The sequence below is a fragment of the Eumetopias jubatus genome, unplaced genomic scaffold (genome assembly GCF_037043125.1).
Source record: "Eumetopias jubatus isolate StellerSeaLion01/CBP00866 unplaced genomic scaffold, mEumJub1_p1.0 scaffold_6, whole genome shotgun sequence".
NCBI classification, from domain to species: domain Eukaryota; kingdom Metazoa; phylum Chordata; class Mammalia; order Carnivora; family Otariidae; genus Eumetopias; species Eumetopias jubatus.
The window spans coordinates 34863696-34891660 of record NW_028274812.1 but is presented as its reverse complement, the minus strand read 5'-3'; the positions used below and the strand labels follow the sequence as shown (position 1 = coordinate 34891660).

Sequence of the window (27965 nt, the reverse complement as noted above, 5' to 3'; positions counted from 1 at the left end):
AAAAAAAATCTCAATTTTTTTTGTTTATTATTTTACTCTTTGTGTAATGAAAAATCAAGATTGGAGAGGGGAAACCTGTACTTCCCTCTTACAAAGCTAAGCTAGAGGCCATAATTAGATATTAGAACATACGATTTCACTTGAAAGCATAGAAACTTGACCAACCATGGATGTACAATTTCACTCTAATGGTAATATGAAATGAAGCAGGACAAGAGTTTAAGAGAGAGAGACAGAGAGAGAGGAGGAGCGAGAGAAGGAGAGGGAGGGAGGGGGAGGGGGAGAGAAATAAAGATATGGATATGGAAGAAGACAATAAAAAATTAATAACATGAAAGCAAAAGGAAGATGAGAGAGGAAGGTGGCAAAGAAGGGAACAGTTAGAGAATGAGCCTGTCCATATATTGGTGAGAGTAGGGAGCAGATATGTAAGTGTCCAAGGGTGAAGACACGTGGGCATTCACCACAGGGAGTCCAGTTTGCAGACATATATGTTAGGGATGTTAGAAATACAGGTAGCCTAGGGGACATGCTCAATCCTGAGAACCTTGTGTCTATGTTCAAACTCTTCTCTAAGTATTAGTATGACTCTGTAATCTAAAGTCTCTTATATCTTGTTGTTTGAGGTAGAACTTTTCAGAACAATAAACTAGTTGAGGTCAATGGCCACCCCCAAAATGGTGCTTTTATAGCAATGGGAGAAAAAAATCAAAATAACGTATTTATACAGCTTTTCATTTATGTACTTGCAACCCCCCCACACGCACACGCACACGCACACATGCACACGCACTCACAGTTGCTCTCTGAGGAACCCTTGAGTCAGAGAATAAGAATGGAAGAGAGAGACTGGATTTCTTTTTCAAGCACGCATCTAGGTTTTGTTCCAATCTAATGACACAGGATCTGGCGCAGTATTTAGACCTCCTGCTCCAAGACTTTTTAAATTTTAAACAAGTGTTCCCACACAAGGACTGAGAACAAAACAGGAAAATGTTGCTTAAGTTTTCCTTTGTGCTCTTATTATGTGTCTTTCAAATGTACTGATTGTTCTGTCCTTCCAATGTGGGTCACTGTACTCTCGGTTGCTTTTTTTCTGTCTGGGACTTTCTCTAAGAGCTCTCCACAGTGAAGAAAAGCATGTTAGTTTTACAGATATTTGTTTTTGTTATTAACATATTATTTTCCCCTTCTTCCTATAATTTGAGGTTTTAGTCCTTCCTACTTAGCAGATTTTACTGTAAACTATCAACTAATTATTTCGCACACCAGTGAATGGGTTTTACTTACTCCAATACTTAAATATTAAACCTGTCATAACCAATTTCATGTATTATGATATTAGTAAGACCTTGCGGATTGTTAGTTCTTTTCTGGATAATTGATGCTTTAGACTTCAACTCTCAGACATGTTCTGGCTCTGGTTTTGAGCTTCGCATCTGTTTACCAGGAGGATCCCTCCTGCTATGGATCAATGCCAGGAGGTGTTAATCAGGTCTAAGACTGTCCTTAGCTTAGTGATTCTTTGACCTTTAGTCGACTTCAGGAGGCTGGGCATCCAATCTGGTGGCGGGTCCTGAGTGGTGCCCTGGAGCACGGTACACAGTCTACCTCAGCAAGTCCAGAGTGGATAAAACTAGTAAAGATCAATTTGATCCAAATTTATGAAGAAAAGCCAAGAGCTGTGGAAATCAAACAACAGAGAGAATTCCAGAGGAGCAAAAGGACAACAAAGAGAAAATGGAATTAGAATCCTCGGGTCAGTCCTAGATAGGACCAGAATGGAAGTAAAGCAAATAAGAGAATGGAGGGAGGGTGCATGGAAAAGTTCTCTCTCCAGGGGTGAGCTTCTTGTTGCTAAAATCTGCAAATAGTGCCTAGATTACTGGCTGTTATTTCTTCAACAAATGCTCACACAACCTCTACTCTGTGTCGTGTTTGAGCTGAGGAGTTCAGCCAACAGAGTCAGACTAGAACTGGAACAAATCCTAGCTATATGAACTTAGCCCTACTTGTTAAAAGGTCAATATCTGTTTTCTCTTCTTAAAGAGATAATATCGACCTCGAAAACAGTTGTTGTAAGTTTTAAGTGACTGGCTACTCTGTGAGTTAGTCTACACAGATCACATGCAAGAGTGTCTGTATTCAGTAAGGACACAGTAATAGCTATTGTTTTTATGTGCAAGGTATTATGTATTGCAGAGGCATTTCTGAAATAGCTATGAAGTTGGAATAGATGACTAATGAAACTATTCTCTTAGTCTCTCTCTGGTTGAGGCACACCCAAACAAAATTTGGAGCAAAGCAAATGTTAGAGGAAAGTGAGAGAACTTTCCTTCTGGTGACTTTCCCTCATGGCCTGCTCTGAAGTGACTCCTCTTAGATTCTTTCCTGGCTATGAATTTCAGATGATGTCTGTGTCCCTATATAGTCTTAGCTTGACAGCACGAAGATTTAGTAATGGCATGTGCATTTGATAAAATTTAAATGAGAAGCTCCCAAAAAGAGATTGAGAAAACCTATTTTGACAGCTCTTCTTTTATCCTTGCAAATATTAAATACTTTAACTAGCAAAAGAGAAACACAAGTAATAAAAAATTTTTAACTTGGAGTAGTTTTAAAAATTATTTTTGAAAATAATTATAAATTTTTCAAATAGATGTACAATGAAAACCTGCATGTCAAGGTTCTTTTAGAGCAAACATAAAAGGGTGGGGGGAGTTATATTTGTATTTAGTAATAGTTTTCTCTTTTTGAAAATTTTAGCAACTTAGTTGTCATTGTCCCTTTTATACATCATGACCAGTGGGAATGATACCCGGATCTTCCATTCAGTTATGACAGATTATAGTTCACCCATCTGGGCATGTTTCAGATGAAACTAACCTAAGCTTCTTTGGAGCAAGTGGATTAGAAATAAATGTTTTTCTGGATTGTTTTGAGTTGTACAAAGCAAGAAGACCACCAGAAACTTTGGAAAAAAAGGACCATACCAGTCTTGAGACTTTGAGAAAATTGAAACTCCTAAAGTGGCTGAGATTTGCCTCTATATTTTTACTTATCTAAAAAACTTTGCCCTTCTCTGTCCATAGGAGTTAGACAGTGCTGCCACATAAGATGTGCTATTGGTAGAAAGAATAAGTAACTAATACAAAGTGAGAGAGAGGGGAGGGAGGGAGGGAGATGTTCTTTGATCAGTAGAGAAGCTATGCAAAACTTTGGAGTACAATATTTAACTAGTTTCACTAGGAGAGAAGAAAAATAAAAACATGACAAGTGCTCCTTGAAGAGAACTGATTTTATTGTTATGCTGCAATTTATTAATGACTATTGTTTTAATAGTGAAGAATCTGTTTAAATATTTCATGGAGATATGAAAGCTTTTATCCAGAAATGACAAATGCAAGAAATGTAATTCTAAGAAGAAAGAGAAGAAAAAAAAAAAGAAAGAAAGAAAAACAGGAGGAAAAAAATCTAAGTTTCGGGGGCATTTGGAACCAAGTAGGTGTCAAAGCAAAATATCGTCTTGTGGGGAGAGAAAGACCTGTTATGACTAAGTCAAGGGTAGAGCAGTCAATGATACAGTGATATTTGTTAAACAGTTCATTAAGCTGACATTTCCCTGTATTGAGATAGGTTAGTTAAGGAAGTTAAAGTCACACACAGAAATGCAAATTAGAATATTAAATGTGCATATTTTAATAAAATATTGACATTTTATATATTAGAATATTACTTTTCAAGTAGCTCAGTGGTCATCAAGCATGGAAGAGTCATTGTTTTGCTTAGGTTTATAAAACTTGTAAACTTCTAATGGTAGTGGGATACTTATTAAGGACCATCCAAACTAAGTCACTGCATTGTACTATGCATGCAAAAAGTCTTTGTAGTTCTGTTAAGTAAGAATATTGAGATACTTGAAGGGATGTACACCGTTATACAAATGTACCCTATTATTTGTCTCTTCAGCAATGGCTCTACCAGTATCTTAAATAATTTTTTGTTGACTTATCCAAATATTAGGACTACAGAGATACTCCTATATCTTTTTAGGTACTTGAACTATTGCAGCTCTAGGGAGATTTATTCAATCATAGCCAGCAAAATTCATGCTAAAATTCTTGATGTATATCCAATAAATGGATTTTAAAATATAGGTAAAAGACATACAAAATCAATTTTTAAATGACATACCCAATACACAGTTTGTGAATGTTTGAGGAAAGAGTTAACTCATTGGAAGTTCTATAATAGTCTCTAATATTGGGCTCTGATACTGATTTATTCATTCAATAAATAATTATTGAGAATCCACTATGTACTACTCACTATGTTCAGCACCAAGATGACATTGGAAATAAGACAAAATTCCCATTCTCATTTAACTTACAGTCTAGTAGCAGACACAAGCAAGTAAAAAGGCAGTGATAATAGGGGAGAGTCATGGGAGCTCAGAGAATTCACAGGAGGGTCTCCTAGACAGGATATGGAGATGTTCGTGGAAGGAAAGAATTGGCATCTCAGCTGAGACCTGAAAGATGTATAAAGTTATATCTGTGTAAACAGGGAGCATTGGGGAGACAGAAAAGGAGTTTGAAAAAAGGAGCCCAGAGATGAGATTAGACCACAGCACAAAAGGGGAAGTGAAAATGACTCAGTGATTTGGAATATACTAAGTAGCCAATAAGTATTTTTGAATAAATTAGTAAGTGAATGAATGAGAAATATTGAAGTGTGAAGAGGCAGACCAGAGATAAAGCTTTGTAAGCATGTGTTATAAGCCTTCAAAGTACTTCAGTTTCTGGATGCGCAAATGAGCAATGTTTGAATTAATAAAAATAATCATAAAAGTGTCGGCTCTTAGTTGGAGCAAATAACAAAATACGGGGTAAAAGAAATTGGAAAGAGGACTTCAATAAACTGTGTCTGATATAACTAGAAAAAATGGACTGGAAAAACATTGATTCCATAATGCCCCATTTCCTCATTAAGGCCCTAAAGATTCTTGATAGGAAAATCTCTAGTCTGAAATGTTTAAATATTTTATTAACTTGTATTATAAATGACATATTATGCCTCATTATTATCTAGCCAATATATTTTTATTACCCAGGCCTTAATTTTCATATATTCATATATTTTCATATATTTAAGACTTTTAAAATAATGCATTGATTTGAAAAGGCTTTAAAAAATTGCAGTGAAACTTTTTTGATAAGGTAAGGAAGGTTATATGTAAGTGATGAATCATTAAATTCTATACCTGAAACCAATTTTACCATACATCAACCAACTAGAATTTAAATAAAAACTTAAAAGATAAGGATGGGTATTTTTAATAACTATTCAGTTATGTATAATAAAACCAAACAATCCATAAAGATAATGGTTTAGTAAAAAACATTTCTGCTAGAAACAAGGTACTATGTAATTTTTAATTCTTTGGATTTTTTTAAAGAATTTATTTATTTGAGAGAGAGAATGAGAGACAGAGAGCATGAGAGGGAGGAGGGTCAGAGGGAGAAGCAGACTCCCCGCTGAGCGGGGAGCCTGATGCGGGGCTCGATCCCAGGACTTCAGGATCATGCCCTGAGCCGAAGGCAGTCGCCTAACCAACTGAGCCACCCAGGCGCCCCTGTAATTTTTAATTCTTATAGATTTTTACTGCTTGTCTATGGGGTTTAAGGAATTTTTAATTTAAAATAGTTTATTGTTTTTTCATCTACTTTTGTGTAAATAATAGTATATCAATTTTATAGGTTGGACACTGAGATAGCCAGATATAATTTGCACAAACCACTGGGTAAGGTCTACCTTGCTCTGACTAACAAAATTAAGTTGAGTAGACCTTAAGTTTAAATACATTGTTTTACAACTTGGAAAAAACACTTATGTGCTTTTCCCAGCTGAGAGGAACCTGTCAAAATGAAATTTTGGTGTAATAAAGAATGAAGTTAACTAATGTCTAACTAATATTAAAAAATCTAGTAGACTTAGATGTAAGGAAATCATGGATCAAAGCTGTTAATTTCCTAATTTTCTCTAAATCAACTTAACTCAAAATGCTTGGGTAGAACATGATACAAAGGATTAGTGACTTTAATTTCATTTTGTGGAAATAACATACTCAAAGATTTACTCACCTACTATCAGAAAAATCTGATTATTTTATGAAATTGCTTTTTAGGTAGAAAGCTAGTTGAATTTGCTAAATATTCAAGATTTACGTAAGTTTCATTTTTTCAGAAATTTGTACTTAACACTTACTTTTTGCTAGATACTGTCCCATATGCTGGGGATTACATCAGTTAACAAAATTCCTGAATTCTTGTGATTTATGACCCAAAGAGTGGAGAGAAGTAATCATTATGATAAATAGGCAAAGCATATTCATGGTGTGTTAGAAGAGAAGTACTAAGGAGAACACTGAAGCAGGTAGGGGGAAGATAAATGCCAGGATGAAGTTTGCCACGTAATTAGATAGTCACTGAAAGACTCACCAAGAAGACCTCATTTAAGCAAGGGTTGAAAGAGACGAGAAACTGTGCATTGCAGTACCCGGGAAGAGAACATTGCAGGCAAGGGAACCCCAAGTGCTAAATCCTTGAGGTAAAATCCTGCCTGACATGTTCTAGCAAAGATGGTGGTCTGGCCAGAGCAATGTGAATAGAGAGAGTAGGAAAAGAGGTCTCGAAGTTAATGTTTTCTTTGGCAGTGTTTCAGGGTGGAAATGGCATTGAGATAATTTAGGATCTCATAGTTCATTGCAAAAATTTTGGCTTTTATTGGTCATGAAATAGAAAGGCATTGGAAGAGTTTAAGGACAAGAATGACATGAGTGGAGTTATATTTTCAAAGGAATTTTTAGAGGGATCCCTGAAACAGATGCTAACCTCGAGAATCTGCAGGACAGTTGTTGAGGCACTAAGTGAAGAGGAGAAACTAAAAGCTTTTGCTCCTGTTCAGGAAATGATGACTTTTGTGCGGTCTACTAATGATGAATGTGATTATGGCATGGGGCTTGAGTTGGGAACGGACCTGTTTTGCTGTGGTTCACATTACGTTGGTTAGTTGCTGGCCAGTTTTTGCTTCTAGCATATAATCTGTTGAAGAGGAATTTCTGCCAAAATTACCAAAGATCACCTGGCCGACAAAAGTGAAGAGAACATGGACCAGCTTGGAGCATGACGAGGGCTGGGTTTGGTGCACAGTATTTTACATCATTAATATTAAACTTGTGATTTTTGTTTTTAGGGAATACAGAGAATAAGTTGATGGAAACATTTAGTAAAGAATTTTTAAAAAAAACAGCTGTTATGGTTGCAAGTACACTGTACAGAAATAAGAGTGGTAACAGGGAAAACTCCTGGGAAGCTATTGTGGTGCCTGGGTGGGTGGGGGCAGCAGGGGGAGATGATGAATGTTGGCACCAATATGGTTTTAAGGGAGGTGAGAAGAAATGTTTGGATACTGGATATATTTTGAGGGTAAAACCAAGAGGATTTGTAGACAAATTGGATGCCCAAAGAGAGAAAACGAAAGCAGTCAAGCGGGATTCCAATTTGGAGGACTGAGTAGGTGAAAGGATGAAATTATTTTTTTTCTTTTTTTTTTAATTTAAATTCAATTAGCCAACATATAGTAAGTACATCATTAGTTTTTGGTGCAGTGTTCAGTGATTCATTAGTTGCGTATAACACCCAGTGCTCATCGCATCACGTGCCCTCCTTAAGGCCCATCCGCCAGTTCCCCCATCGCCCCCCACCTCCCTTTCCACAGCCCTCAGTTTGTTTCCCAGAGTCAAGAGTCTCTCATGGTTTGTCTGCCTCTCTTGATTTCTTCCCATTTAGTTTTCCCTCCCTTCCCCTGTGGTCCTCTGCACTATTCCTTATCTTTTTTTTTTTTTAATTTAAATTCAATTAGCCAACATATAGTACATCATTAGTCTCAGATGTAGAATTCAGTAATTCATCAGTTGCATATAACACCCAGGGCTCATCACATCACATGCCTTCCTTAATGCCCATCACCCAGTGACCTACCCCACCTACCCCCTACCCACCTACCCCTCCAGCAACCCTCAGGTTGTTTCAGGTTGTTTAACTATAAATTAAGAGTCTCTCATGGTTTGTCTCCCTCTCTGAAGACTTCTCATTCAGTTTTCCCTCCCTTCCCCTATGATCCTCTGTGCTGTTTCTTATATTCAGTGAGGTTGGGAAGATTGTGGGGATGAAGACCAAGAATTCAGTTTGGGATACAAATTTGAGATACCTATTTGGCAGCTACATCAGTATATCCAGAAGGCAGTTGGAATCTGCATTCTGACCTTCAGAAGAGAGGTTAGGCCTGGAGATACATACAGGTGTGCGAGATGGCAGTATAGATGGTATGTATGTATGTATGTATGTATTTTTTGCCACGGGGTGTGTTTTACTTTCATTAATCACATAAACAATTACAGATGGTATATACATTGGTGAGCTTTGATGGGATCACTAAGTAAGTGTGGATAGAAAAGAAAAAACAGGCCAAAAACGCGATACTGTGTTGGTCCAATATTAGAAAGTCAGGGAAGAAAGGAGGGAGGTAGTAAGCAGTGAGGGAGAGGGAGAAAGGTAGCCGAGGGGTAGGAAGACCAGGACAGTGTGGTGTCCTGGAAGTCATGGGAGTAACCCATTGTTTTAAATGCTACAATAGATCCAGTATGGTGAGGACTGAAAATTGATTGTTTGGGGGTTTCTATTGACCACCCGGGGCCAGAACCAGAGCCTTTTCTCTGTGCTAGAAACACAGTGACAAATTATTGCAATATCTCCTTTTCCTAAGCTTCGCACAGCTTCCCCCCTTTCACCAAATATATGCTTTTTTCCCCCCTCACAGGATAAAATAAAAGTGATTAGCTCCCTTTTCAAAGTTATTATAATCTTACTCTCCCTCTCTGAAACATTCTATTAAGCATGACTGGGTTTAAGAGGTTCCCACAAGTCTCAGCCACTTACTTCTGTACAGATTCTTTGGCCACGCCTATAGACAGCTAATCTCATCCTACACACATGGATTTTCTTGCTGTATCTCCTCGGATCACCTCACTTTCAACTTGTTGTACTTACGTCACTGGCACCCTTAAAGACTGGTAATAAAAATGGGATTTTTTAAATGTATGAACAGAGTATACTACATGGCACGTTGTCAACGCTATCCTTTCCACTACTCATTTCCACGTTTCTGATGATTAGTGATGATCCTTAATGATCGTTCTCACACCCATCCATTTACTCAATGAACTTGTATCATTGGGGAACATATTAGGACTATAGATCTTCCAGCAATCTAAAGCAGATGCAATAATATAAATAGAAAAACATAATAAGAAGGGACAATTATCCATACTAGAAAATTGATTATTTGCTGTGAAAACTATTTTTAAGTTGTATTCTAATCACAAAAGTAAAAACGCCATAGAGGCACAGAGGTCTTATCCATCTGCAAAGGAAATGTGATTTAAATAGTATGCCTACAACGAACAAAAACAGATTTATTTGGATGGGTAGAGTATAATATTGACTTAGACGTTTGGTCATAAAAAAGGGTATTTCTCATGAGTTTTCATTTTCTTTTTATTTATCTATGAAAACTAATTTCAGAGAAGTGTGTAATTTTAAAATCTAAAAAGCCGGCTGTTAATCAGGCTGATATTTTCAGTTGGGAATGAATTCCTTTGACAGCATGAACATATACTCTCCAACATGTCTGTAATGGAAATCATTTCAGAAGACACCAGACCACCACAGACTTCCCACGGCCTCTCAGCAAGGCAGCGGTGGTCTTAAGGATTGACACTTTTCATCTTTTTGAAGATAGACACCCTCCAGTTGTCACCCCCGCCCCCCCCCCCCCGCCGGAGATCAGGAAATATGCAAAGCTATCCAGTGGACTTGGAATTACACAGCCAAGTGCGAATGGACATATCCTATCTAATATTAGGATTTATTTTGAAGGAGAGTGGGAAAAATGACGGAAGGAAGCTGCACACAACATGGCCAAACATCTGGCTGGTTTTATATCCCAGAAACAGCTTGGAACTAACTCACAAGGTCTCTTGGCAGAGGAGCTTGATGAAAATACCGAAGCCATGAGGAGAAGTGTTCTTTTGCCGAATCCTTTATGTCACTATCACATGGTTTATTAACCTAAATGAGAACATGTGCACCATTTTTTTTTAAAGTTCTTATATGTTTAAATGAGGAACTTCTGATTCCGTGTACAGTACAGATATGGCTCCCACAGCATTTACACCAAATAAACCTTAATAATTTTCAGAAACATTAATCCTGGACATGTGGTGATGTCTTCCTTTCTTTCAAATGGCACTTTTGGAAGCAATGAAGGGAGAGCTTGATAAGATACAAACTTAAGCATGAATTCAAGGGCACTGGTGATTTCTTGGATGCCAAAATCTCTAAGGGCAACTAATTTTAATTGCTTCATGCATCTATTTGTTCAAGCTTTACATTTAATTGATACATTCTTAAGTCATTGAGACAACTTAATTTTAAACATATTTCTGGCTCACCTGCTAGATACCAGAACTGTGGAATGTGCAAGTCCGACTTAAGTCTTCTAGAATTTCCTACCTTATTCAGGATATTGAGGTTCAGTGTTTTAGAAGATTTTGCATTCTCTCATCCTCAAATGCATTAAGTGAATTTATTCTCCACTAAATATCCAAGGTAGCCTCAGTTAGCTGGGACATTTCATATTTTTTATCCTGAACCATTTTGAGTTTATTCTTCATGGCATCAGAATTAGTTTCTCATCTCAGAGTTTGCTATATTTATTTTTCTAGTGATTCAGTAGTTTATTGGCAGTTTGTAAAATCTCTCAGGGATTATCTAAATGCAGAATGTTAGGAATAGAAATACATATCATTGCCTCTCCTGTCAAAAAACATAATTAACACACATGATTTATCGTCTTTCAAAGTGGATGAGAATTCCAGCGGGTGACCTCAAGTCACAGTTTCTCAGTGTACATAAGGACCGCCCTCAGCCCAGCACACGTTCTTCTCTTCTTGTATTCCTGTCTCTTTAGCCTCCTGTAATTGTGTGTGTGTTTTGGACAGGTTTTGGACAATTTTGATTTAATTTGTCACATAGGGAATACTGCATTTACGAAGGACAGAAAAAGTAAAAGTACAGTACTTTTATGAGTTTCCTCATTCCTTTTCATCATACATGTAATTCATTGTATAGGTGTATAACTTATTTAACCAGCCATACATTATTGTCAGATACTAGATTGTTTCCAGTCTTTTGCTATTACCAAAAAAAAAATAAAATGCTGTAGGAATATATATATATATATATGTAGGATATTTCCCAGAAGTAGAATTTCTAGGTCAAAATTCTAGGCATTTGTAATGTTGATAGTTATTGCTGAATTCACCTTCATAGTGGTTTGTGTCACCCACACCTGAGTCAGAGAATTCCTATATCTCCTCAGTCTTGCCATGAGGGAGTTTTTAAAATTTAAATTTTAAAATTTAAAAAAAAATTTTGGGGTTTTGACAACATGAAAAAATGGAAACAGTTTATTACTGTATTTTAAATGAGCTGTCGTGGGGCGCCTGGGTGCCTCAGTTTGTTAAACATCTGCCTTCGGCTCCAGTCATGATCCCAGGGTCCTGGGTGGAGCCCCGCATCAGGAGCCTGCTTCTTCCTCTCCCTCCCTCTCTCTTTCACTCTTTCTCTCAATCAAATAAATAAAATAAAATCTTTAAAAAAAAACTTAAATGAGCAGTCCTGTTATTATGAGTGAGGATCACTGTCTTATCAAAAGCTTAACGGCCACTAATATTTCTTTTTCTTTGAATGGTCCCTGTATAGTTTTATGTTTTTGTGTTAGTTGTTGGTCTTTTTGTTGTTGTTGATTTATAGGAGCTCTTCAGGTAATTTGGAAATAATTTCTTTATCTGTAATAGGAATACTTTTGGTTTTATCAGTTTTTCCTCATCAGAATTCTCTACTCTCATGAGATGCCCGTGAGAGAATATAGGCTTTGTGCACCTCTAGAGGGTAGTTCTTTGCTAATTTCTCCATTTTTTACATGATTAGATTTTATTTCTTCTGGTGTTAATTGTGCAGAATTATTTTCCTGAAAATGTACGATTCCATCCAGGTTTCAATGTATTTTCGTAGAGTGAATTTTTCAAAGAATATGTTAAATCTTTGTTAATTATTTTGTCTTTTTAATCTATCAATTTCTAAAAGCCAAATAACAAAAAAACAACTTTTTGAAATCTCTCACTGTGATTGTAGATTTGTCTAGTTTTCTTCGAATGTGTCAATTTTTGCTGTATATATTTAAGGCTGTATAATTAGATACTTTCAATCTTAGAAGTACTTTAAGTTCCTGTATTATCTGAAATTTTATAACTTTTAAAAACCAAGTTTTCTGGTTTCCCACTATATAGCAGATTCTTAAATAATTTTAGGGCATAACAATTTTCAGAAAAAGAATGATTGATTTAAGATTTTATGGAAATCCTAGCAAAATCAAGTGGATGCAATGCCTTAGAAAAAAAGAATATGGGGAATTGCAGTATATAGAGAATGCCTAAAATATAAACAAATGAATTGCTTATACATATATTAGAAGGTCCGTAAACTTCCTCAATTACTACACCATATTCCAGTGAGTAAATTATCAACCTGCATCTGCCTAATTGGGAGATGTGAAGCTGAACTTTATTTTCCCAAGAAAAAATCAGAGAAAGCCAGATATTTCATTTTTGGTAACCTTAATTGTTAAATTATTTCCTATATTGTGTAGATTCACATCTCTTTGATCAATGGGAGACCAAGTGCTGATGACCCTTCTCCTGAACTGCTAGAATTTACCTCTGCTCGCTATATTCGCCTGAGATTTCAGAGGATCCGGACCTTGAATGCTGATTTGATGATGTTTGCTCACAAAGACCCAAGAGAAATAGACCCGATTGTCACCCGAAGAGTAAGTTAGTATGAATCATATCGCAGCCTGTAAATGATATTTTTAATTGTTAAGTAATTTTAAAAGATCTCTTTCAGTGATTTGTAGGAGGGGTTGTTATCAGACTAAAATTCAACATAACCTTCCTTTGTTCAAAGCCAAGCTCTGCCACTTATTAGATATGTAGCATTTATCAAACTTTTTAACATTTTTAAACTTGAATTTCCTCATTTGTAAAGTGAAGATTGCAGTGCCTAGTTCATAATCTTATTTTTGATGACTGAATTTGTTTTTGTCACCTTAGGTGTTCTGAACTACTATCATAATTGCCATTGGGGAGTTACTACAGGAGGTGCCATGGCTTTGAAACATTTTTGGCCACAATCCACACTAAGAAATATATTTTCTGTCATAACTCAGTATAGTACATACACATGCACATACACATCTCAATATATCTTACACTTTTTAAAATTTTTTAAAGTTATTTATTTATTTGACAGAGAGAGACACAGAGAGAGAGGGAACACAAGCAGGGGTAGAGGGAGGAGAAGCACAGGGAGCCTGATGTGGGGCTCGATCCCAGGACCATTGGGACAATGACCCAAGCCGAAGGCAGACGCCTAACGACTGAGCCACCCAGGCATCCCTGTATCTTGCACTATAATGTGAACAGAATTAGCTGGTGAAATTGTGGAAATGTAGATTCTGGCCCATTCTTTGAAAGTGCTCAAGTTCAGTAAACACTACCTATAAATTTAAATATATACATCTAGGGCAAAGTTGAAAAACAATAATTCTAGCAAGTTTTTAGGTGATCTAAGTGTTGCTGTTCTGTGGACCATTTTGCCCAATCAAATAATTTAACTTTATGTTTCATTAATGAATCGCAAGGCATAGTGTTAAAAAGCTCTACTGTGGCAGAAAACTGATTGTATACCCTGTTTTATTGTCTTTTATAAATAGAATATCGGGGGGGGGGAATGGTGATGGTGTCCCTTTTTATTAAAAATCTTTGAAAACAGGAGCTAACAGAAGTGCTGTTTTCCAATGTTAAACTAGGATTTGTGCATTATGACATGGGGGATCAGTCCAGGTTACTAAAGTAATAATTGCATTTCTTCCTACCTATTCCTTACCACATTCATTAGTTTATGTCCCCCTCCTTATAGGCTGCTATACAACCAAGACATTGTTATCAATTCAGCTATAAATCCATACAGCAAACCTATGCTAACAGAGTATCTACTCTGTGACAAGAGGTGAAGGTGGAAATAGGATTGTAGAGAGAAACTGAGATTGTGAGACACAGCACTTAATTCTAGAACAATGCACTTAGTTCTAAAAGTCTGATTACTGCCACCAGTTACAAATTGCTGAACCAGCAAAAAGTGCTGAATATCGAAGGGCAGCACTTTTCACAGTTCATGAATACCCCTTATGTATATTTTCTTCTCATTACTTAACTTACCCACACCTAACCGCTCCATCATCCCAAAAATAACTTTTGAGGTTTGATTATCCTCATACAACCCACGTTGGATGTTTTAGTGCCCTGCATTTTCCAAACTTGAAATAATTTTACCTTGCATTACATTTCAGCGTATTGTAAATTATCTTATGCAGAAGTAATCATTATTTTACTGCAATGTTTAGCCTCTTGTTTAAAAAATCACCTTTGTTATTATGTTGACATGACTTAAAAATATACCCTGAGGAAGACTGAGTAATTTTGAAGTGAAATTTAATCTTTTCCGACAGTATATCTAACAGAGGAAAAAAAAATCAATGTAAATAAATATGTTCCTTTTATCATCTGTTGCAGAAGGCTGAGTGGGGGTTGGATGCACATCTATTATTTATAACTTCATTGTACATGAGCCTTTAAAATACTGCAATAAAATGCAATATATAAATAAGCTTTTGGAAAGTGCTCAAGTTCAGTAAACACTACCTATAAATTTAAATATATAAAATAGGATATTGAATTTCAGCTCTTCTTGACTCAAAAGTGAAGCATTATGCATTTATATTTAAAACAAATTTCCCAGTTTTAAAAGCATCTACAAAAGTACTCTATCAGCTTTCTGAGCAAATATCCCTATTCATATCTATATTATTAAGTGATGAAGTTAGTGAAAAGCAGACTTTTACATTACCTAAACTTCTGGCAAGTTTCATTTCAAGTTCCAGGTCTAGGTATATCAAGAAAGAAAAGTAACAAAAAATATTATAAAAGATACTCTATGTAAACAACAAAAACAAACAGGAAAAATAAATGGAAAAAGGGAATTTGTAACTAGGGAACTCAGATTTGTATTCACCTACTTATTCTTGCTGGGTTTTTAATTTTTTTATTTTAATTTTTAATTTTTATTTTTTTTTAAAGATTTTATTTATTTGACAGGGAGAGACATAGCGAGAGACAGAACACAAGCAGGGGGAGTGGGAGAGGGAGAAGCAGGCTTCCTGCTGAGCAGGGAGCCCGATGTGGGCCTCGATCCCGGAACCCCGGGATCATGACCTGAGCCGAAGGCAGACGCTTAACGACTGAGCCACCCAGGCGCCCCCTTGCTGGGTTTTTTAATGTGAATAATTGGAAAAATAGAAATATCTACCATGGAGATGGTTATTTGGATTCTATCAGATAATGTATTCCCCCAATTATAAAATGTTATGTCATATTAATTAAAATTTTTAAATAGTCCAGTACTATAATTATAAATTATCTTTAAAAATAGATGGGTAGATTAAAATCATTAAAGACATAGCCCTATATTAATTTCAAATAAGAAAGTAATCACATGGACATTTTCACATAAAAATGAAAAAAATAGCAAGTGTCCCACCTATGTAGTTTACTCCTTACATTATATCAATCTTGCAGTTCATTACCTTTTATTTCCTCTTAACATGGTTAAGAAACGTTTTGTTATGAGCATGATTTCCTCTAAATATATTGAGTTTCTTCAAATCCATTGAGTAAGACAGTCTGCATGTGATTAATGAACACTGAGCTTCCTATAATGGCAATAAAGGAAGTTTTCTTTCACAAAACTACGTAAAACAACTTTTATGAAGAGTTATTGCTCTTACCCTCCCCCACCCCGCCATAACAACTTGCTCTCAAAAATAAATACTCCAGCATAGACTTTATATGTCTGGGGGAAGGAAATTTCTCAAATGCCCACCAAACGTAAATCAGAGGCATTCTTTCTCTGGGCTCTGATCACAGTGCAAAGAGTTAACTCGATACCTTTTGTGAGCCCTCTGTTGTTTCCCTTTTTCAAACTAAGGATAAAGCAGAAAGTAATATTTTTAAGTGAATGTTCCCTTTGGTTACTTACACCTTGCAGTCATCCTAACAGGATTTCTCTCTGGATTGCTTTTTGCAGTATTACTACTCGGTCAAGGATATTTCGGTCGGAGGGATGTGCATCTGCTATGGTCATGCCAGGGCTTGTCCACTTGATCCGGTGACAAATGTATGTATATTTATAGGATGCTTAGCAAAATGAAACTCTCAACTGTCCAATGCTTCATGAGCTGCTTTGCCGACAGAGATGCTGTGAATGGGTGTCAGGTCCCCAGTTAGACGGTGTAACAGAAAGCCGCGCCAGGGTGAAATAGAACTGGCAGTTAGGATGATAGACTTTGAAGTCAGCCACCACAGTATCAGAAAAGAGAGATTAGGTTGTTTTTTTTGTTGTCGTTTTTTTGTTTTTTTTTTTTTTTCCAAAAAGGCTTCCAAACTGGTCTATTTTGAAACCTCTCTGGCGATGACAGCCTGCTGTATGACTTAACTTTAGAGAATGCCTGCCATCAATCAACCTGACCATTTCTTTTAAAAGTTTTCACCAAAAAAAATTAATGCAAACAAATGAAAACTGTGCATGGAAGTAAATGGGAATGGCCATGGAACAGGAGGCTGAGGTAGGGCTGGGGTGATACGGTGCAGAATTGAAGAGTGTATTCAAGAGAGTGATGAAACTTCCAGGTAGAAAATGCTAGAATGCTTTTGGCTTGAATTTTTGATTAATGCCCATGTATTAAATAAGCATCATCTAAAAAGAAGATGAATGGATATCTGTTTTTCTCAGTCAGAAACTGGTGAAATACAGAATCATCTATAGTATATTATAGGGAAGAAACATATTGAGTAGTAAGATCAGTGAACATAGTTACTTATGTACAGATTGTTTTTTCTTCTAAAACTGTAATACAAATGGTATTTCTCTCAAAGCTGGTTTTCTGACTAATGCATCATAATGTGACTGCCTAGGGAAGGTTCAATGCCCTGGCCTATCCTTCTGGGCAAGTCCATGGTGCGACTCTCTGCAGAGTGTGGCTGTTGTCTCCCATGTGTTCCCTGAGCTGCGAGAGCCCCCAAGGCAGCCTTGCAGGCCTGGTTCCACACGGTGAATTGGACTCTACTCGGAGCACACACAGACAAGAGATTCAGTCCTGGGACATTAGATTTCTATTAGACCTATGGCCTCTGGTGCCTAGGAACCTATTCTCCTCTTCCCACATCCTTAAATGTTAACGGTACTTTGCCTTAAAGTGGACATCTCCAACCAGAAAACCTATAGAACTCGGGAATCAGAGTGAGTTCAGTCTTCAAGATCAATGTCAGTTGGGCCTGTGCTCTCTTTCAGACTTGAGCCCAGCAATTCTAGAACCTGTCTGGACCTCCTTAGGCTGGTGTTGATCAAATATGTCCACTCCCACGGCTGGTAGTTCTTCCTTTCCAGACTGACAGGAATTTCACATTTTGGCACGTGGTCTCAAAGTTCTGTCTTTTCTTCCTTCCACCTTCTGGGGAAAGCCCTTCATTTGTGGTTCCAAAAATACTAAAATTATGCTTTCCCCCCAATTTTTGCCTAGAAATCCCGCTGTGAGTGTGAGCATAATACATGTGGTGATAGCTGTGATCAGTGCTGTCCGGGATTCCATCAGAAACCCTGGCGAGCTGGGACTTTTCTGACTAAAACAGAATGTGAAGGTATGTTCCTTAGAATTCAACAACATATGTGGTTCTTCCTTTTCTGGGATACAGGTAATGTAAACATGTGGTGATTTTAGGTAAGTGCATGTTTCCAGTTTATCTATTTCATCCAAGGCAAGAGCTGGTAGGCTCTTTTACCCTGTTTTACTCAGTTTTGTTTTGTTTTTTAATTTGACAAATATTACTAAACACCTAGACTTTACCACTGTGTGGGCATTATGAAAAATAGATAAAAGCATAGTAAAAAGCATACTTTTTATAAAAGTACACTTACTGTCATCAGAGTAAATCTCAAGCTATAAGCATTATATAAGCTTGTGCACACGTGTGCACACACAGAATTGACCTTGAATAAAGTGGAGGTTAGGGATGCCAACCCCCACCCACAGTTAGAAATTTGTATATAACTTCTGATTCTCCAGAAACTTAATTACTAATAGTCTACTGTTGATCAGAAGCCTTACCAATAACATAGTCAATTAACATGTATTTTATATATGTATAATATAATGTATAATATATTGTATTCTTACAATAATATCTAACTTTTTCTTATTTTTTTTGGTATTCCTAGGCTATATGGATCATTTGTGAGTGTTTTTAAATTGTCAAAAATCTCCAAAAAAATTTCCAGTAAATTTATTTAAAAAAGTCTGTGTATAAGTAGATCCACGCAGTTCAAAACCCATGTTGTTTAAGGGTCAACTATGTACACATACACACAAACACACTCCACTAGAAATGCAAATGAACACTCAGCAAAATCTACACTATAAAGAGACTAATTTTCTAATACGTTTATATGTTTGTAAAATGATTCTGAAACCAGTGTAGCTCCAGATTCTTCTGCTTTCTCCCTTTGTAGCTCCTCCCCTGGTCGACAGCTTTTTGTATATCAATCATCTACTAAATGGAGAAAAAAACAGAGAGGAGAGATTATACCTTTCCAGTTAGAGCTATATCATTACCTAAAAAACAAAAAAAACCACTCTGATTCATTAGTTATACTTTGTAAAGGGTGGTGTTTGGGCACAGTAGCTGGGAAGAATATGAGAGTAAAAGGTAACAGAGAAGGCAAAAAAAATCAAATTTGTAGAAAAATAATATTTTAATGGTAATAATAAATATTTTAAATGTATGGTTTCTCATTAATAACAGTATAAGATACTAATATTAGAAATGGCACCAGTGATATTCATTAGCATAAACTATGCTGTAACAATTATGGGACAGTGACAACCAAGAAAAAGCCAGTAATGAAAAATAGTAAAAAATCAGCTGTGCAAATATGTGTCAACAAACACTCATTAACACTTGAATGTTATCATTTTTAAAGACAACCCCATATGTCCAGTTTTTTCCGAAGGGAAATAAGAAAATAAGAAGTGTAGCAGATGACTTTGTAGCCTAAAATTGTCAACTGGCCCAACATGGTGACAGGGATGCTAGAGAAACCTGTGTTCTGGAGATCTGCTCAGGCCAAGACAAGACCTAAAAACAAAGACTTGTGCTGAGCTATAAATCCAAACTAGCCATGAAGCCCAATTCAGTTGAATTCAAATATTAATATTTTAGTGAGTCCTAGCTACATTTTTTCAGTTCCACAGGTATATATGGCCCCCAAAACAGGCTTGGTAGACATTTTAAGCTAATACCAACTTTGTGTACTTATTTAAAAAAATTTTATCACGTAGCATGTGTCAGACATGGTAGGTTCTTAAAACTATTGAATCATAGCAAACTTTAATCATAAAATCCCCCAACCATAAAATATTTTCTCTCGAGTTTAAAATTCTGCATATACTATCAATGCCTTGAGTCCCTCCATTTTCTGTACTCACCTTTTTTTAGAAAAGATTTGCTTATTTATTTCATAGGGGGGGGGGGGGCAGAGGATGAGAATCCCAAGCAGACTCTGTGCTGAGCACTGAGCCTGATGCAGGGCTCAATCTCACGTCCCTGAAATCATGACCTGAGCTGAAACCAAGAGTTGGCGCTTAACCAACTGAACCACGCAGGTACCCTTTTTTTGCCTTTTGATTCGTGTCTGCCTCACTGTGAAGATGTTTTGTTAGAAATCACCCATTTTTACTAAGTTCTATCTGCAGAAATAGGCCACCACCCCATACTGTGGTAAAAGGGGCATCCGGAGCCCCAGCTTTTGTTTTCGTCACCTCCCCCCTACCGCATTCCTGACCATCCCTTGGCTTCTCCCAGGGAGAGCAGATGTTCATTCCTAAGAGTGAATTTAAGTGAAATGCCACTTATGTTCTCAAACATCTTTAAATTTAATTATATTTCTCTTCCTCTGGTGGAATATCAGCCATCCCAAGTGGGGGCAGTGTTTGAGGGCAGAGATTCTTACTGTTGCCCCTGACATTCTGTCACACAATTCTAGTTTTGTAAAGTGGATCTGCAAAATCCTGTACCACTCTCCATTTGTGTATATATATTTACACAAGGAAACAAAAAGTATAGCTCAAATTTGTGAGCAACAGGGATGGACAAAGCAACACAGAAGCACATTGCCACTTGTTACTATATACATTTTTTAAATAGTAGAATTCCAAAACAATTGTCTTTTCTTATGGGACAGATGGGAGGCTGTATTTCCAAATTGAAAAAAAAATGTTTTTCTATTTTATCCACAAATTAAAGATAGGAATCCAAACCTTAGAAACTTACATAAATATCATGCTTTTAGGTATGCATTCCTAAAAGCTTATATGAAAATTTTCTTTTCCAAGTTGAATTGTGTTCCAGTCACCTTAAGATGTAGAAAAACCCTTCTGTAACATGACATATCCTTCTATAAAATGAATAATTACCTACTAATTCATTTGAGTTTAATTTGGATTTTCATCAGTCTGGCTTACTTAAGGCAAGATATATCTCTAAAAAGCAAAGAATATTTCTTCCCCTGCTAAGCCTGTACTAAAGACATTTCTATCACGTGTCTTGGACATTCTGTGAAATAGCAAACTGCTGATGGCCGAGTGAAAAATTGCTCTTTGTGAGTGGGTACCATCCGTGTTCTCTGAGGCTATAAATGGGGAATTTTGCAGGTGCAGGGCCTTTAAAACAGCCGTGGAAGCTGTAGGCAGAGGGCCCTGGGCATGGAATGTGAAAAGCAGGGCTCCCCCAACCTCAGTGTTTTACCTACGTAGCTCATGGTTATAAATACTAAATCTAAATAATGTGAGAATCACTTTGCATTCCTCTATATTTCCCCACTACTTAAACTGGAAGCAGGAATCTTGCCTGTTTTCTTGCAATGTATTTTTAAAACAGGATTTTTAAGAATTCTTGTGTATTGTCCTAAAGATATAAAACTGCTTCTAATGCCTAGTGATTTATATTTATGGCTACAGTTTCCCTAGAATAAAGTTTGAAAACTTTCCATCAGTATAGCAAGAATCCTATATTCTAAACCAAAGTCAACAGACTGGGGAAGCTATTTGCTACAAACATGACAAGGAGATGATATTCTTACTATATTAAGACATCTTCTATAACAATAAGAAAGAATTCAATAAACGGGTTAAAAATGAACAAAGATTAAAACAGACATTTCTCAGGAAAAGAAAAGACTCAAAACCATCTAAAGAGGTTATCACACTTATTCATAATTAAAGAAGTACCAATTAAAACAATGAAAATACTCTTTTCTTTTTTTTTCTTTTTTTTTAATTTTTTATTATGTTAATCACCATATATTACATCATTAGTTTTTGGTGCAGTATTCCATGATTCATTGTTTGTTCATAACACCCAGTGCTCCATGCAGAACGTGCCCTCCTCAATACCCATCACCAGGCTAACCCATCCCCCTACCCCCTCCCCTCTAGAACCCTCAGTTTGTTTTTCAGAGTCCATCATCTCTCATGATTCGTCTCCTCCTCTGACATACTCCCCTTTTCTTCCTCTCCTGTTATCATCTTCTTTTTCTTTTTTCTTAAAATATGTTGCATTATTTGTTTCAGAAGTACAGATCTGTGATTCAACAGTCTTGCACAATTCACAGGAAAATACTCTTTTCAACTTATCAAACTTATCATTCATTCACTCAACAAATACCTGAATGCTTACTATGTCCAGGAACTAATTAAGAGGGTTGATAATACACAGTGTTGGTGAGGCTAAAGTTTTATCATTATCTATTGGAAGGAAAGTAATCTGACATAGCATTTTTGGGGGGACATTTTTCAAATTTTTTTTAAAGATTTATTTATTTATTTATTTATTTATTTATTTATTTATTTATTTATTTATTTGAGAGAGAGAATGAGATAGAGAGAGAGAACATGAGAGGGAAGAGGGTCAGAGGGAGAAGCAGACTGCCCGCTGAGCGGGGAGCCCGATGCGGAACTCGATCCCGGGACTCCAGGATCATGACCTGAGCTGAAGGCAGTGGCTTAACCGACTGAGCCACCCAGGCGCCCCAGAAATTTTTCAAATTAATTGAAGTTAAAATTTGACTAGAAATTATACTTGTAGGAATTTCACCTATAGATGTCGTCGGATAGCTGTACAGAGCACATTATGACTGTCAGGAGCACATAATCACTACTACGACTGCTTCTAACATTTATGCAGCGGAGTATTTCCCGGGTGCCAGCCATTCCACTGGGTGTTTTGCATTCTCACCACATCCGTTAAGAGGGAAGCATAAAAATGACACCAAGTGGAGCGCCTGTGTGGCTCAGTCAGTTAAGTGTCTGCCTTCAGGTCAGGTCATGATCCCAGGGTCCTGGGATGGAGCCCCGTGTAGGGCTCTCTGCTCAGTGGGGAGCCTGCTTCTCCTTCTCCCTTTGCCTGCTGCTCCCCTGCTTGTGCTCTCTCTCTCTCTGACAAATAAATAAATAAATCTTTTTAAAAAATGACACCAAGGTTTAAATTTTCTTCACAGAGTCACTCATCTGACAAATGGGAAGCAGTATGACATTAGAACCCCCAATCCTCTCCCACCTCCTTGTTCTCCTAGTATGTACTCAGTGTTACTTATAAAAGAGAAATCTGGAAACAATATAATTACCCATTAATAGGGATCTGTTAAACACCCCATTCAAGAAGTACCCTGTGTAGCCTTAGGGGAAACATATGCTAATAGAGAAAGAGTATGCTATTTATTATTAGTAAAATTTGGAAATAGTTCAGAACAGTTTATAAATGTTTCCCTCTGTGGTGGGGGGGGGGGAGAAGAGTAAGCTGTGTGCCCCACGCATGAAGCCATATACACATATGTACCCACCCCCCCACACACATATATGTGGACATCCATGTAAGAACATCTAAGAAACTCAGCATCTGTGGAAGGAGATTCTGCATAATATATCTTTTTTCCTAGTTCCCATCCTAAAATAAATTTTACCCATTTTTTTAAAGCCTTACCCAGTTCTTTCTGGGGGAATAATTTTTTCACATCCCTAAGCTCCTATAGTATGACACGAAACAGAAAAGGAGGAGGAAGAAGGGAAGGGGATTGGAAGACAGGAGGATCAAGGGGGAAGGGGGTCGGGGGAAAAAATCGATTAAGAACTTATATACAAGGCATTATGCTAATGATTCTACAGGCATTTTCTCACCTAAAGCTTTTAAATATTCCTGTCTGGTAATTACTATTGACCTCTCCATGTTTACAGAAACTGAGCCTAAGTGAAATTAAGAAGTTCCCTACATCACATGACTACAAAGTGCTGGAGCACCAAGACTGGTGCAAAACAGTGTGATCTCAGCCACTAAGCAGACCAGCTGTCATATTGCCCTGATTCCTTGGCACTTAGCATACAGTTCACCTCTCTTATCAGATAGAACTTGAAGGGATTTGCCAGGTGTTAGCCCTGTAGACTCAGGAGCCTGACTTTAGAGTGAGGTTGACAAGACTGATTTGGTTACCTTCTATAATTACTTCACTTCTCTTTATCGCCTGATAGATGAAAAGAGTCCCTAACTCGTAAAAGCTATTTGGAGAATTAAAATCAGCGGCAATAAGTATAAAACAGAACATAGCATATAAAAAAACCCAAGTTTTAGTTATTATCAGAAGCACAAAAAAGGAACTATGTCCTAAGTGTCCTTTTTTACCCATAGGTTCTAACGCTGAGATTCACATATAATAATTATCCATTTCAGATTACCTGGATATTAATCATTCAGTGCCATAGTTTAATAATTTATTGTTTGTCATAATAGGAAATTATGGGTTGAACCATGAGAAATTTCAGTTTTGTAAGATAAAATCAGTCAAATATTGGCAGTTTCATATGATTCAGTTTAATTTATAGGTTTTAATTATTTCAAGTTTCATTAAAAAGTATGAATTTATTAATATATTCAATAAATCCAAATACTTTCTAGATAATTTTGTACTGATTTTATATATATATATATATGCTAATGCAATATAATTTCTCATAGAGTACAAAAATCTCTTATATAATAGAAGATGATTTTCAATATCTGAAACCTGAAATTAATGTTTATGAATTTATTTTTCCCTAATGCAGCATGCAATTGTCATGGGAAAGCTGAAGAATGCTACTATGATGAAAATGTTGCCAGAAGAAATCTGAGCTTAAATATCCATGGAAAGTACATTGGAGGGGGTGTGTGCATTAACTGCACCCAAAACACGGCTGGTATAAACTGTGAGACATGCATTGATGGTTTCTTCAGGCCCAAAGGGGTAAAGCATGCTTTTTCCTTCACAAAGTGTTATTTTTGGCTTTTTCATACAGAGATGTATTATATGGAAAAATAATTTTGAAAGCTTCCCTAAACAATTTGACTGCAAATTCTAAGAGGTGACTAGAAGTGTTTCAAAATAGAAACTGGATAAATCTTTGAGGATGTGGTATAGAACACTTCCATCTCTCTAGAAAGTTCCATTGTGCCCCATTCCTGTCAATCCTCACCCCTTGGCAAACTGATTTTTAGAACGTAAATTAGTTTTGCCTCTTAGTGAATTTCATAAAAATGAAATCATAAAATAAATACAATTTTGTTTTCCTTCTTTCACTCAATATAACATTTAAAGAGTTATCCATGGTGTGTGCATCCATAGTTCTTTTTTTTTTTAATTACTGAATATTATTCCTTTGCATGAACGTACTGCAATCTTTAATCCATTCTGTTGGTGGATATTTGTGTCATTTTCAGGTTTTGGTTAGCTCCTACAAAACACTGCTTATATTAAATAAAACACGGCCACAGAAAGACTTCTATGTTATGTTAAGTGTTTTTGTGGTCAAGTTTTATTTACCTTGTTTGCATAAGTATCTAGGGATAGAATACTTGTTTTATAGGATATTTATATGTCTTTATATGACTTTATAAGAAACTGCCAACATTTTGCCAAATTAGTAACAATATTTTACATGTTCACCAAAAATGTGTGAGTTCCAATTCTTCCATATCATTTCTAATATTTGGTATTGACTGTCTTTTTGAATTAGCTATTCTAGTGGGTGCAGTGGGTGTGGCGAGTGGGTATTTGGCAGTCACTAAGTCATTCCTATCAATGCTTGGTGCTACTGCAGATCTTCTATTATAAATTTACAGCTGATCCCATTTTGGATTTAATTTTCATATTAAGTGCTTATTGTCTATTCTTATATCTTGTGAGGTTTCCCTTCAAGCCAAGGTATTTTTTTTATTCTAGAAACATTATAATTTTAGCTTTTATTTTAAGATTTTATTTATTTATTTGAGAGAGAATGAGATAGAGCATGAGAGGGGGGAGGGTCAGAGGGAGAAGCAGACTCCCTGCTGAGCAGGGAGCCAGATGCAGGATTCGATTCTGGGACTCCAGGATCCTGACCTGAGCCGAAGGCAGTCATTTAACCAACTGAGCCACCCAGGCACCCCATAATTTTAGCTTTTAGATCTATGACCCATCTCAAGCAAATCTTTGAGTGTGGTATAAAATAATGATTAAGATCTACGTGGTTAACCTGTTGTTCCAGAACCATTTTTTTTTTAAGTACGTTTTTTCCCCTTTAAATTGCTTTGAGACAGGGCACCTGAGTGGCTCAGTTGGTTAAGCCTCTGCCTTCGGCTCAGGCGGTGATCTCAGGGTCCTGGGATGGAGCCCACATCCAGCTCCCTGCAGAGCAGGGAGACTGATTCTCCCTCTCCCTCTGCCTGCCACTCCCTCTGTTTGTGCTCTTTCTCTCTCAAATAAATAAATAAAATCTTCAAAAAATAAATAAATAAATTGCTTTGAGGCATTTGTGGCAAATCATGTGGTTTGATCATGTGGGTCAATTTCTGGAGCCCTAGTTCTGTCCCATGGATTTATTTGTCCATCCTTGCATTAATAGCATGGTATCTTGATTTACTTTACCTTTAATAAGTCTAGAATTCAGAAACCTAAGTGCACTAACTTTATTCTTCCTTTTGAAGATTGTTTTGGACATAATGATTTCTTTATATTCCCATACAAATTTCAGAATGAAGTTGTCAATGACAGAAATATTAGTTGAGACTGTTGTATAGAATCTAAATACAGATATGGAGAGAACGAAGACTAATATTGGGTCTTGTAATCCATGAATACAGCATGTCTCTCCAATTATTTATATGTCCTTTAAATATTCACAGCGGTTTCAGTACAGAGATCTTGCATATCTTTTGTTAATTCTCAGTATATTTATGTATTATAAAAAATAATTTTTAAAATTGCTTAATATTATTATCAAGATTTTCAAATATTGATGTTATATCCTATACCTGAGTTCCTTTATTCATTCTAGTAGTTTTAAACTAGATTATGTAGCGGCTTGCTTTACACTGTGTTAGGGTAGATTAACAGAAAGCTTCAGGTGGTTGTCTAATCTTGCAAACTTGGTTGACAACTCCAATCTCTGTTTACTTTATGGTATGCAGACCTGAAAACTTTACTCACATCATTGAGCTTTCCTGCTGTTACTTTCCACTGGATTCCTTGGAGTCTCTGGAACGGATGTATGATTATTGGATCAGTTAAGCATTCGAAGGGTGTTGATATGCAGATTTTGGAGCTCCCTATCTCTGAACATAGATCTCAGCTAGTATATTTTTTTCTTTCAAACCTCGACTTCTTCCAAGTTCTGCCTGCTTTTGATTAATTTCCCAGGCCCTTAAATATTCTGCTTTCATATTTTGTCCGGAATTAATAATTGTTATCTGAGAGTAGATTGGACCATACAAGACACTATCATGATAAAACCTGGAAGCTTCCTGTTTTTATTACAAGTCAATTAAGTGAATTGGAACCTAGATTATGGTGTTTTAATACTTATAAAAATACTTATGCTACACTATTTCTTAAAAAATTCAAATCTCTCAAGTGCCTAATATTTGGGTAGAAGCCCCATTTCATATCACAAGGAAGTAGAGAAGTTACATGATGTCACATAGCTAGTCAGCAGGCACACTGAGATGTGAGCTCACATTTTCCTAATTGTGGAGACTACATTGTTTGCCCGTGGCTGGTGCTGTCTCTCCAGGAAGCTAGATGTTTAATTTGCCTACCTAATATTATTTTTTTCAGCACCAAATATAAATTTCTATTTTTAATTAGCCACATCATGATCAACGTGAACAAATGTCCTAAAAAATAAATTTGGGGAAATTACTAATTTTGAACTATGTTGTAAGAAAAGAAAAACATACACAAAAAAATCAGAAGAACTTTATTAAGGAATATATATTAGAGACTATCAAGTAAATATTGTTATTTTATTTGTTATAATGATACTACGATTGTAAAAGAAAGATGAATACTGAAATGTGTAAGGATTAAAATACTCTATCTGCAGTTTTCTTTAAACTTCAGGGAAGAATGAAAAATGATGGAACTCATATGGCAAAATCTTGATAATTGCTGAATATAGGTAGCAAAAAATTGAAGTATATTGTACTATCTTCTTTGCATTTGTGTATCTATTTAGAAAGGGATTTTGGAAATTGCAAATATATATTAAAG

General features: G+C 36.4%; 1 protein-coding gene across 1 annotated transcript in view; it reads left to right on the top strand.

The window, feature by feature from the left end:
• The window catches only part of LAMA2 (laminin subunit alpha 2), a 468253-nt gene that overhangs the window by 96576 nt on the left and 343712 nt on the right, over positions 1-27965 (top strand). Inside the window, exons 5-8 of the mRNA XM_088023741.1 lie at positions 12832-13011; positions 16386-16475; positions 17878-17995; positions 24505-24683. Of these exons, the coding sequence (XP_087879867.1) occupies positions 12832-13011; positions 16386-16475; positions 17878-17995; positions 24505-24683 (567 nt within the window). The remainder of the gene's footprint in view (positions 1-12831; positions 13012-16385; positions 16476-17877; positions 17996-24504; positions 24684-27965) is intronic.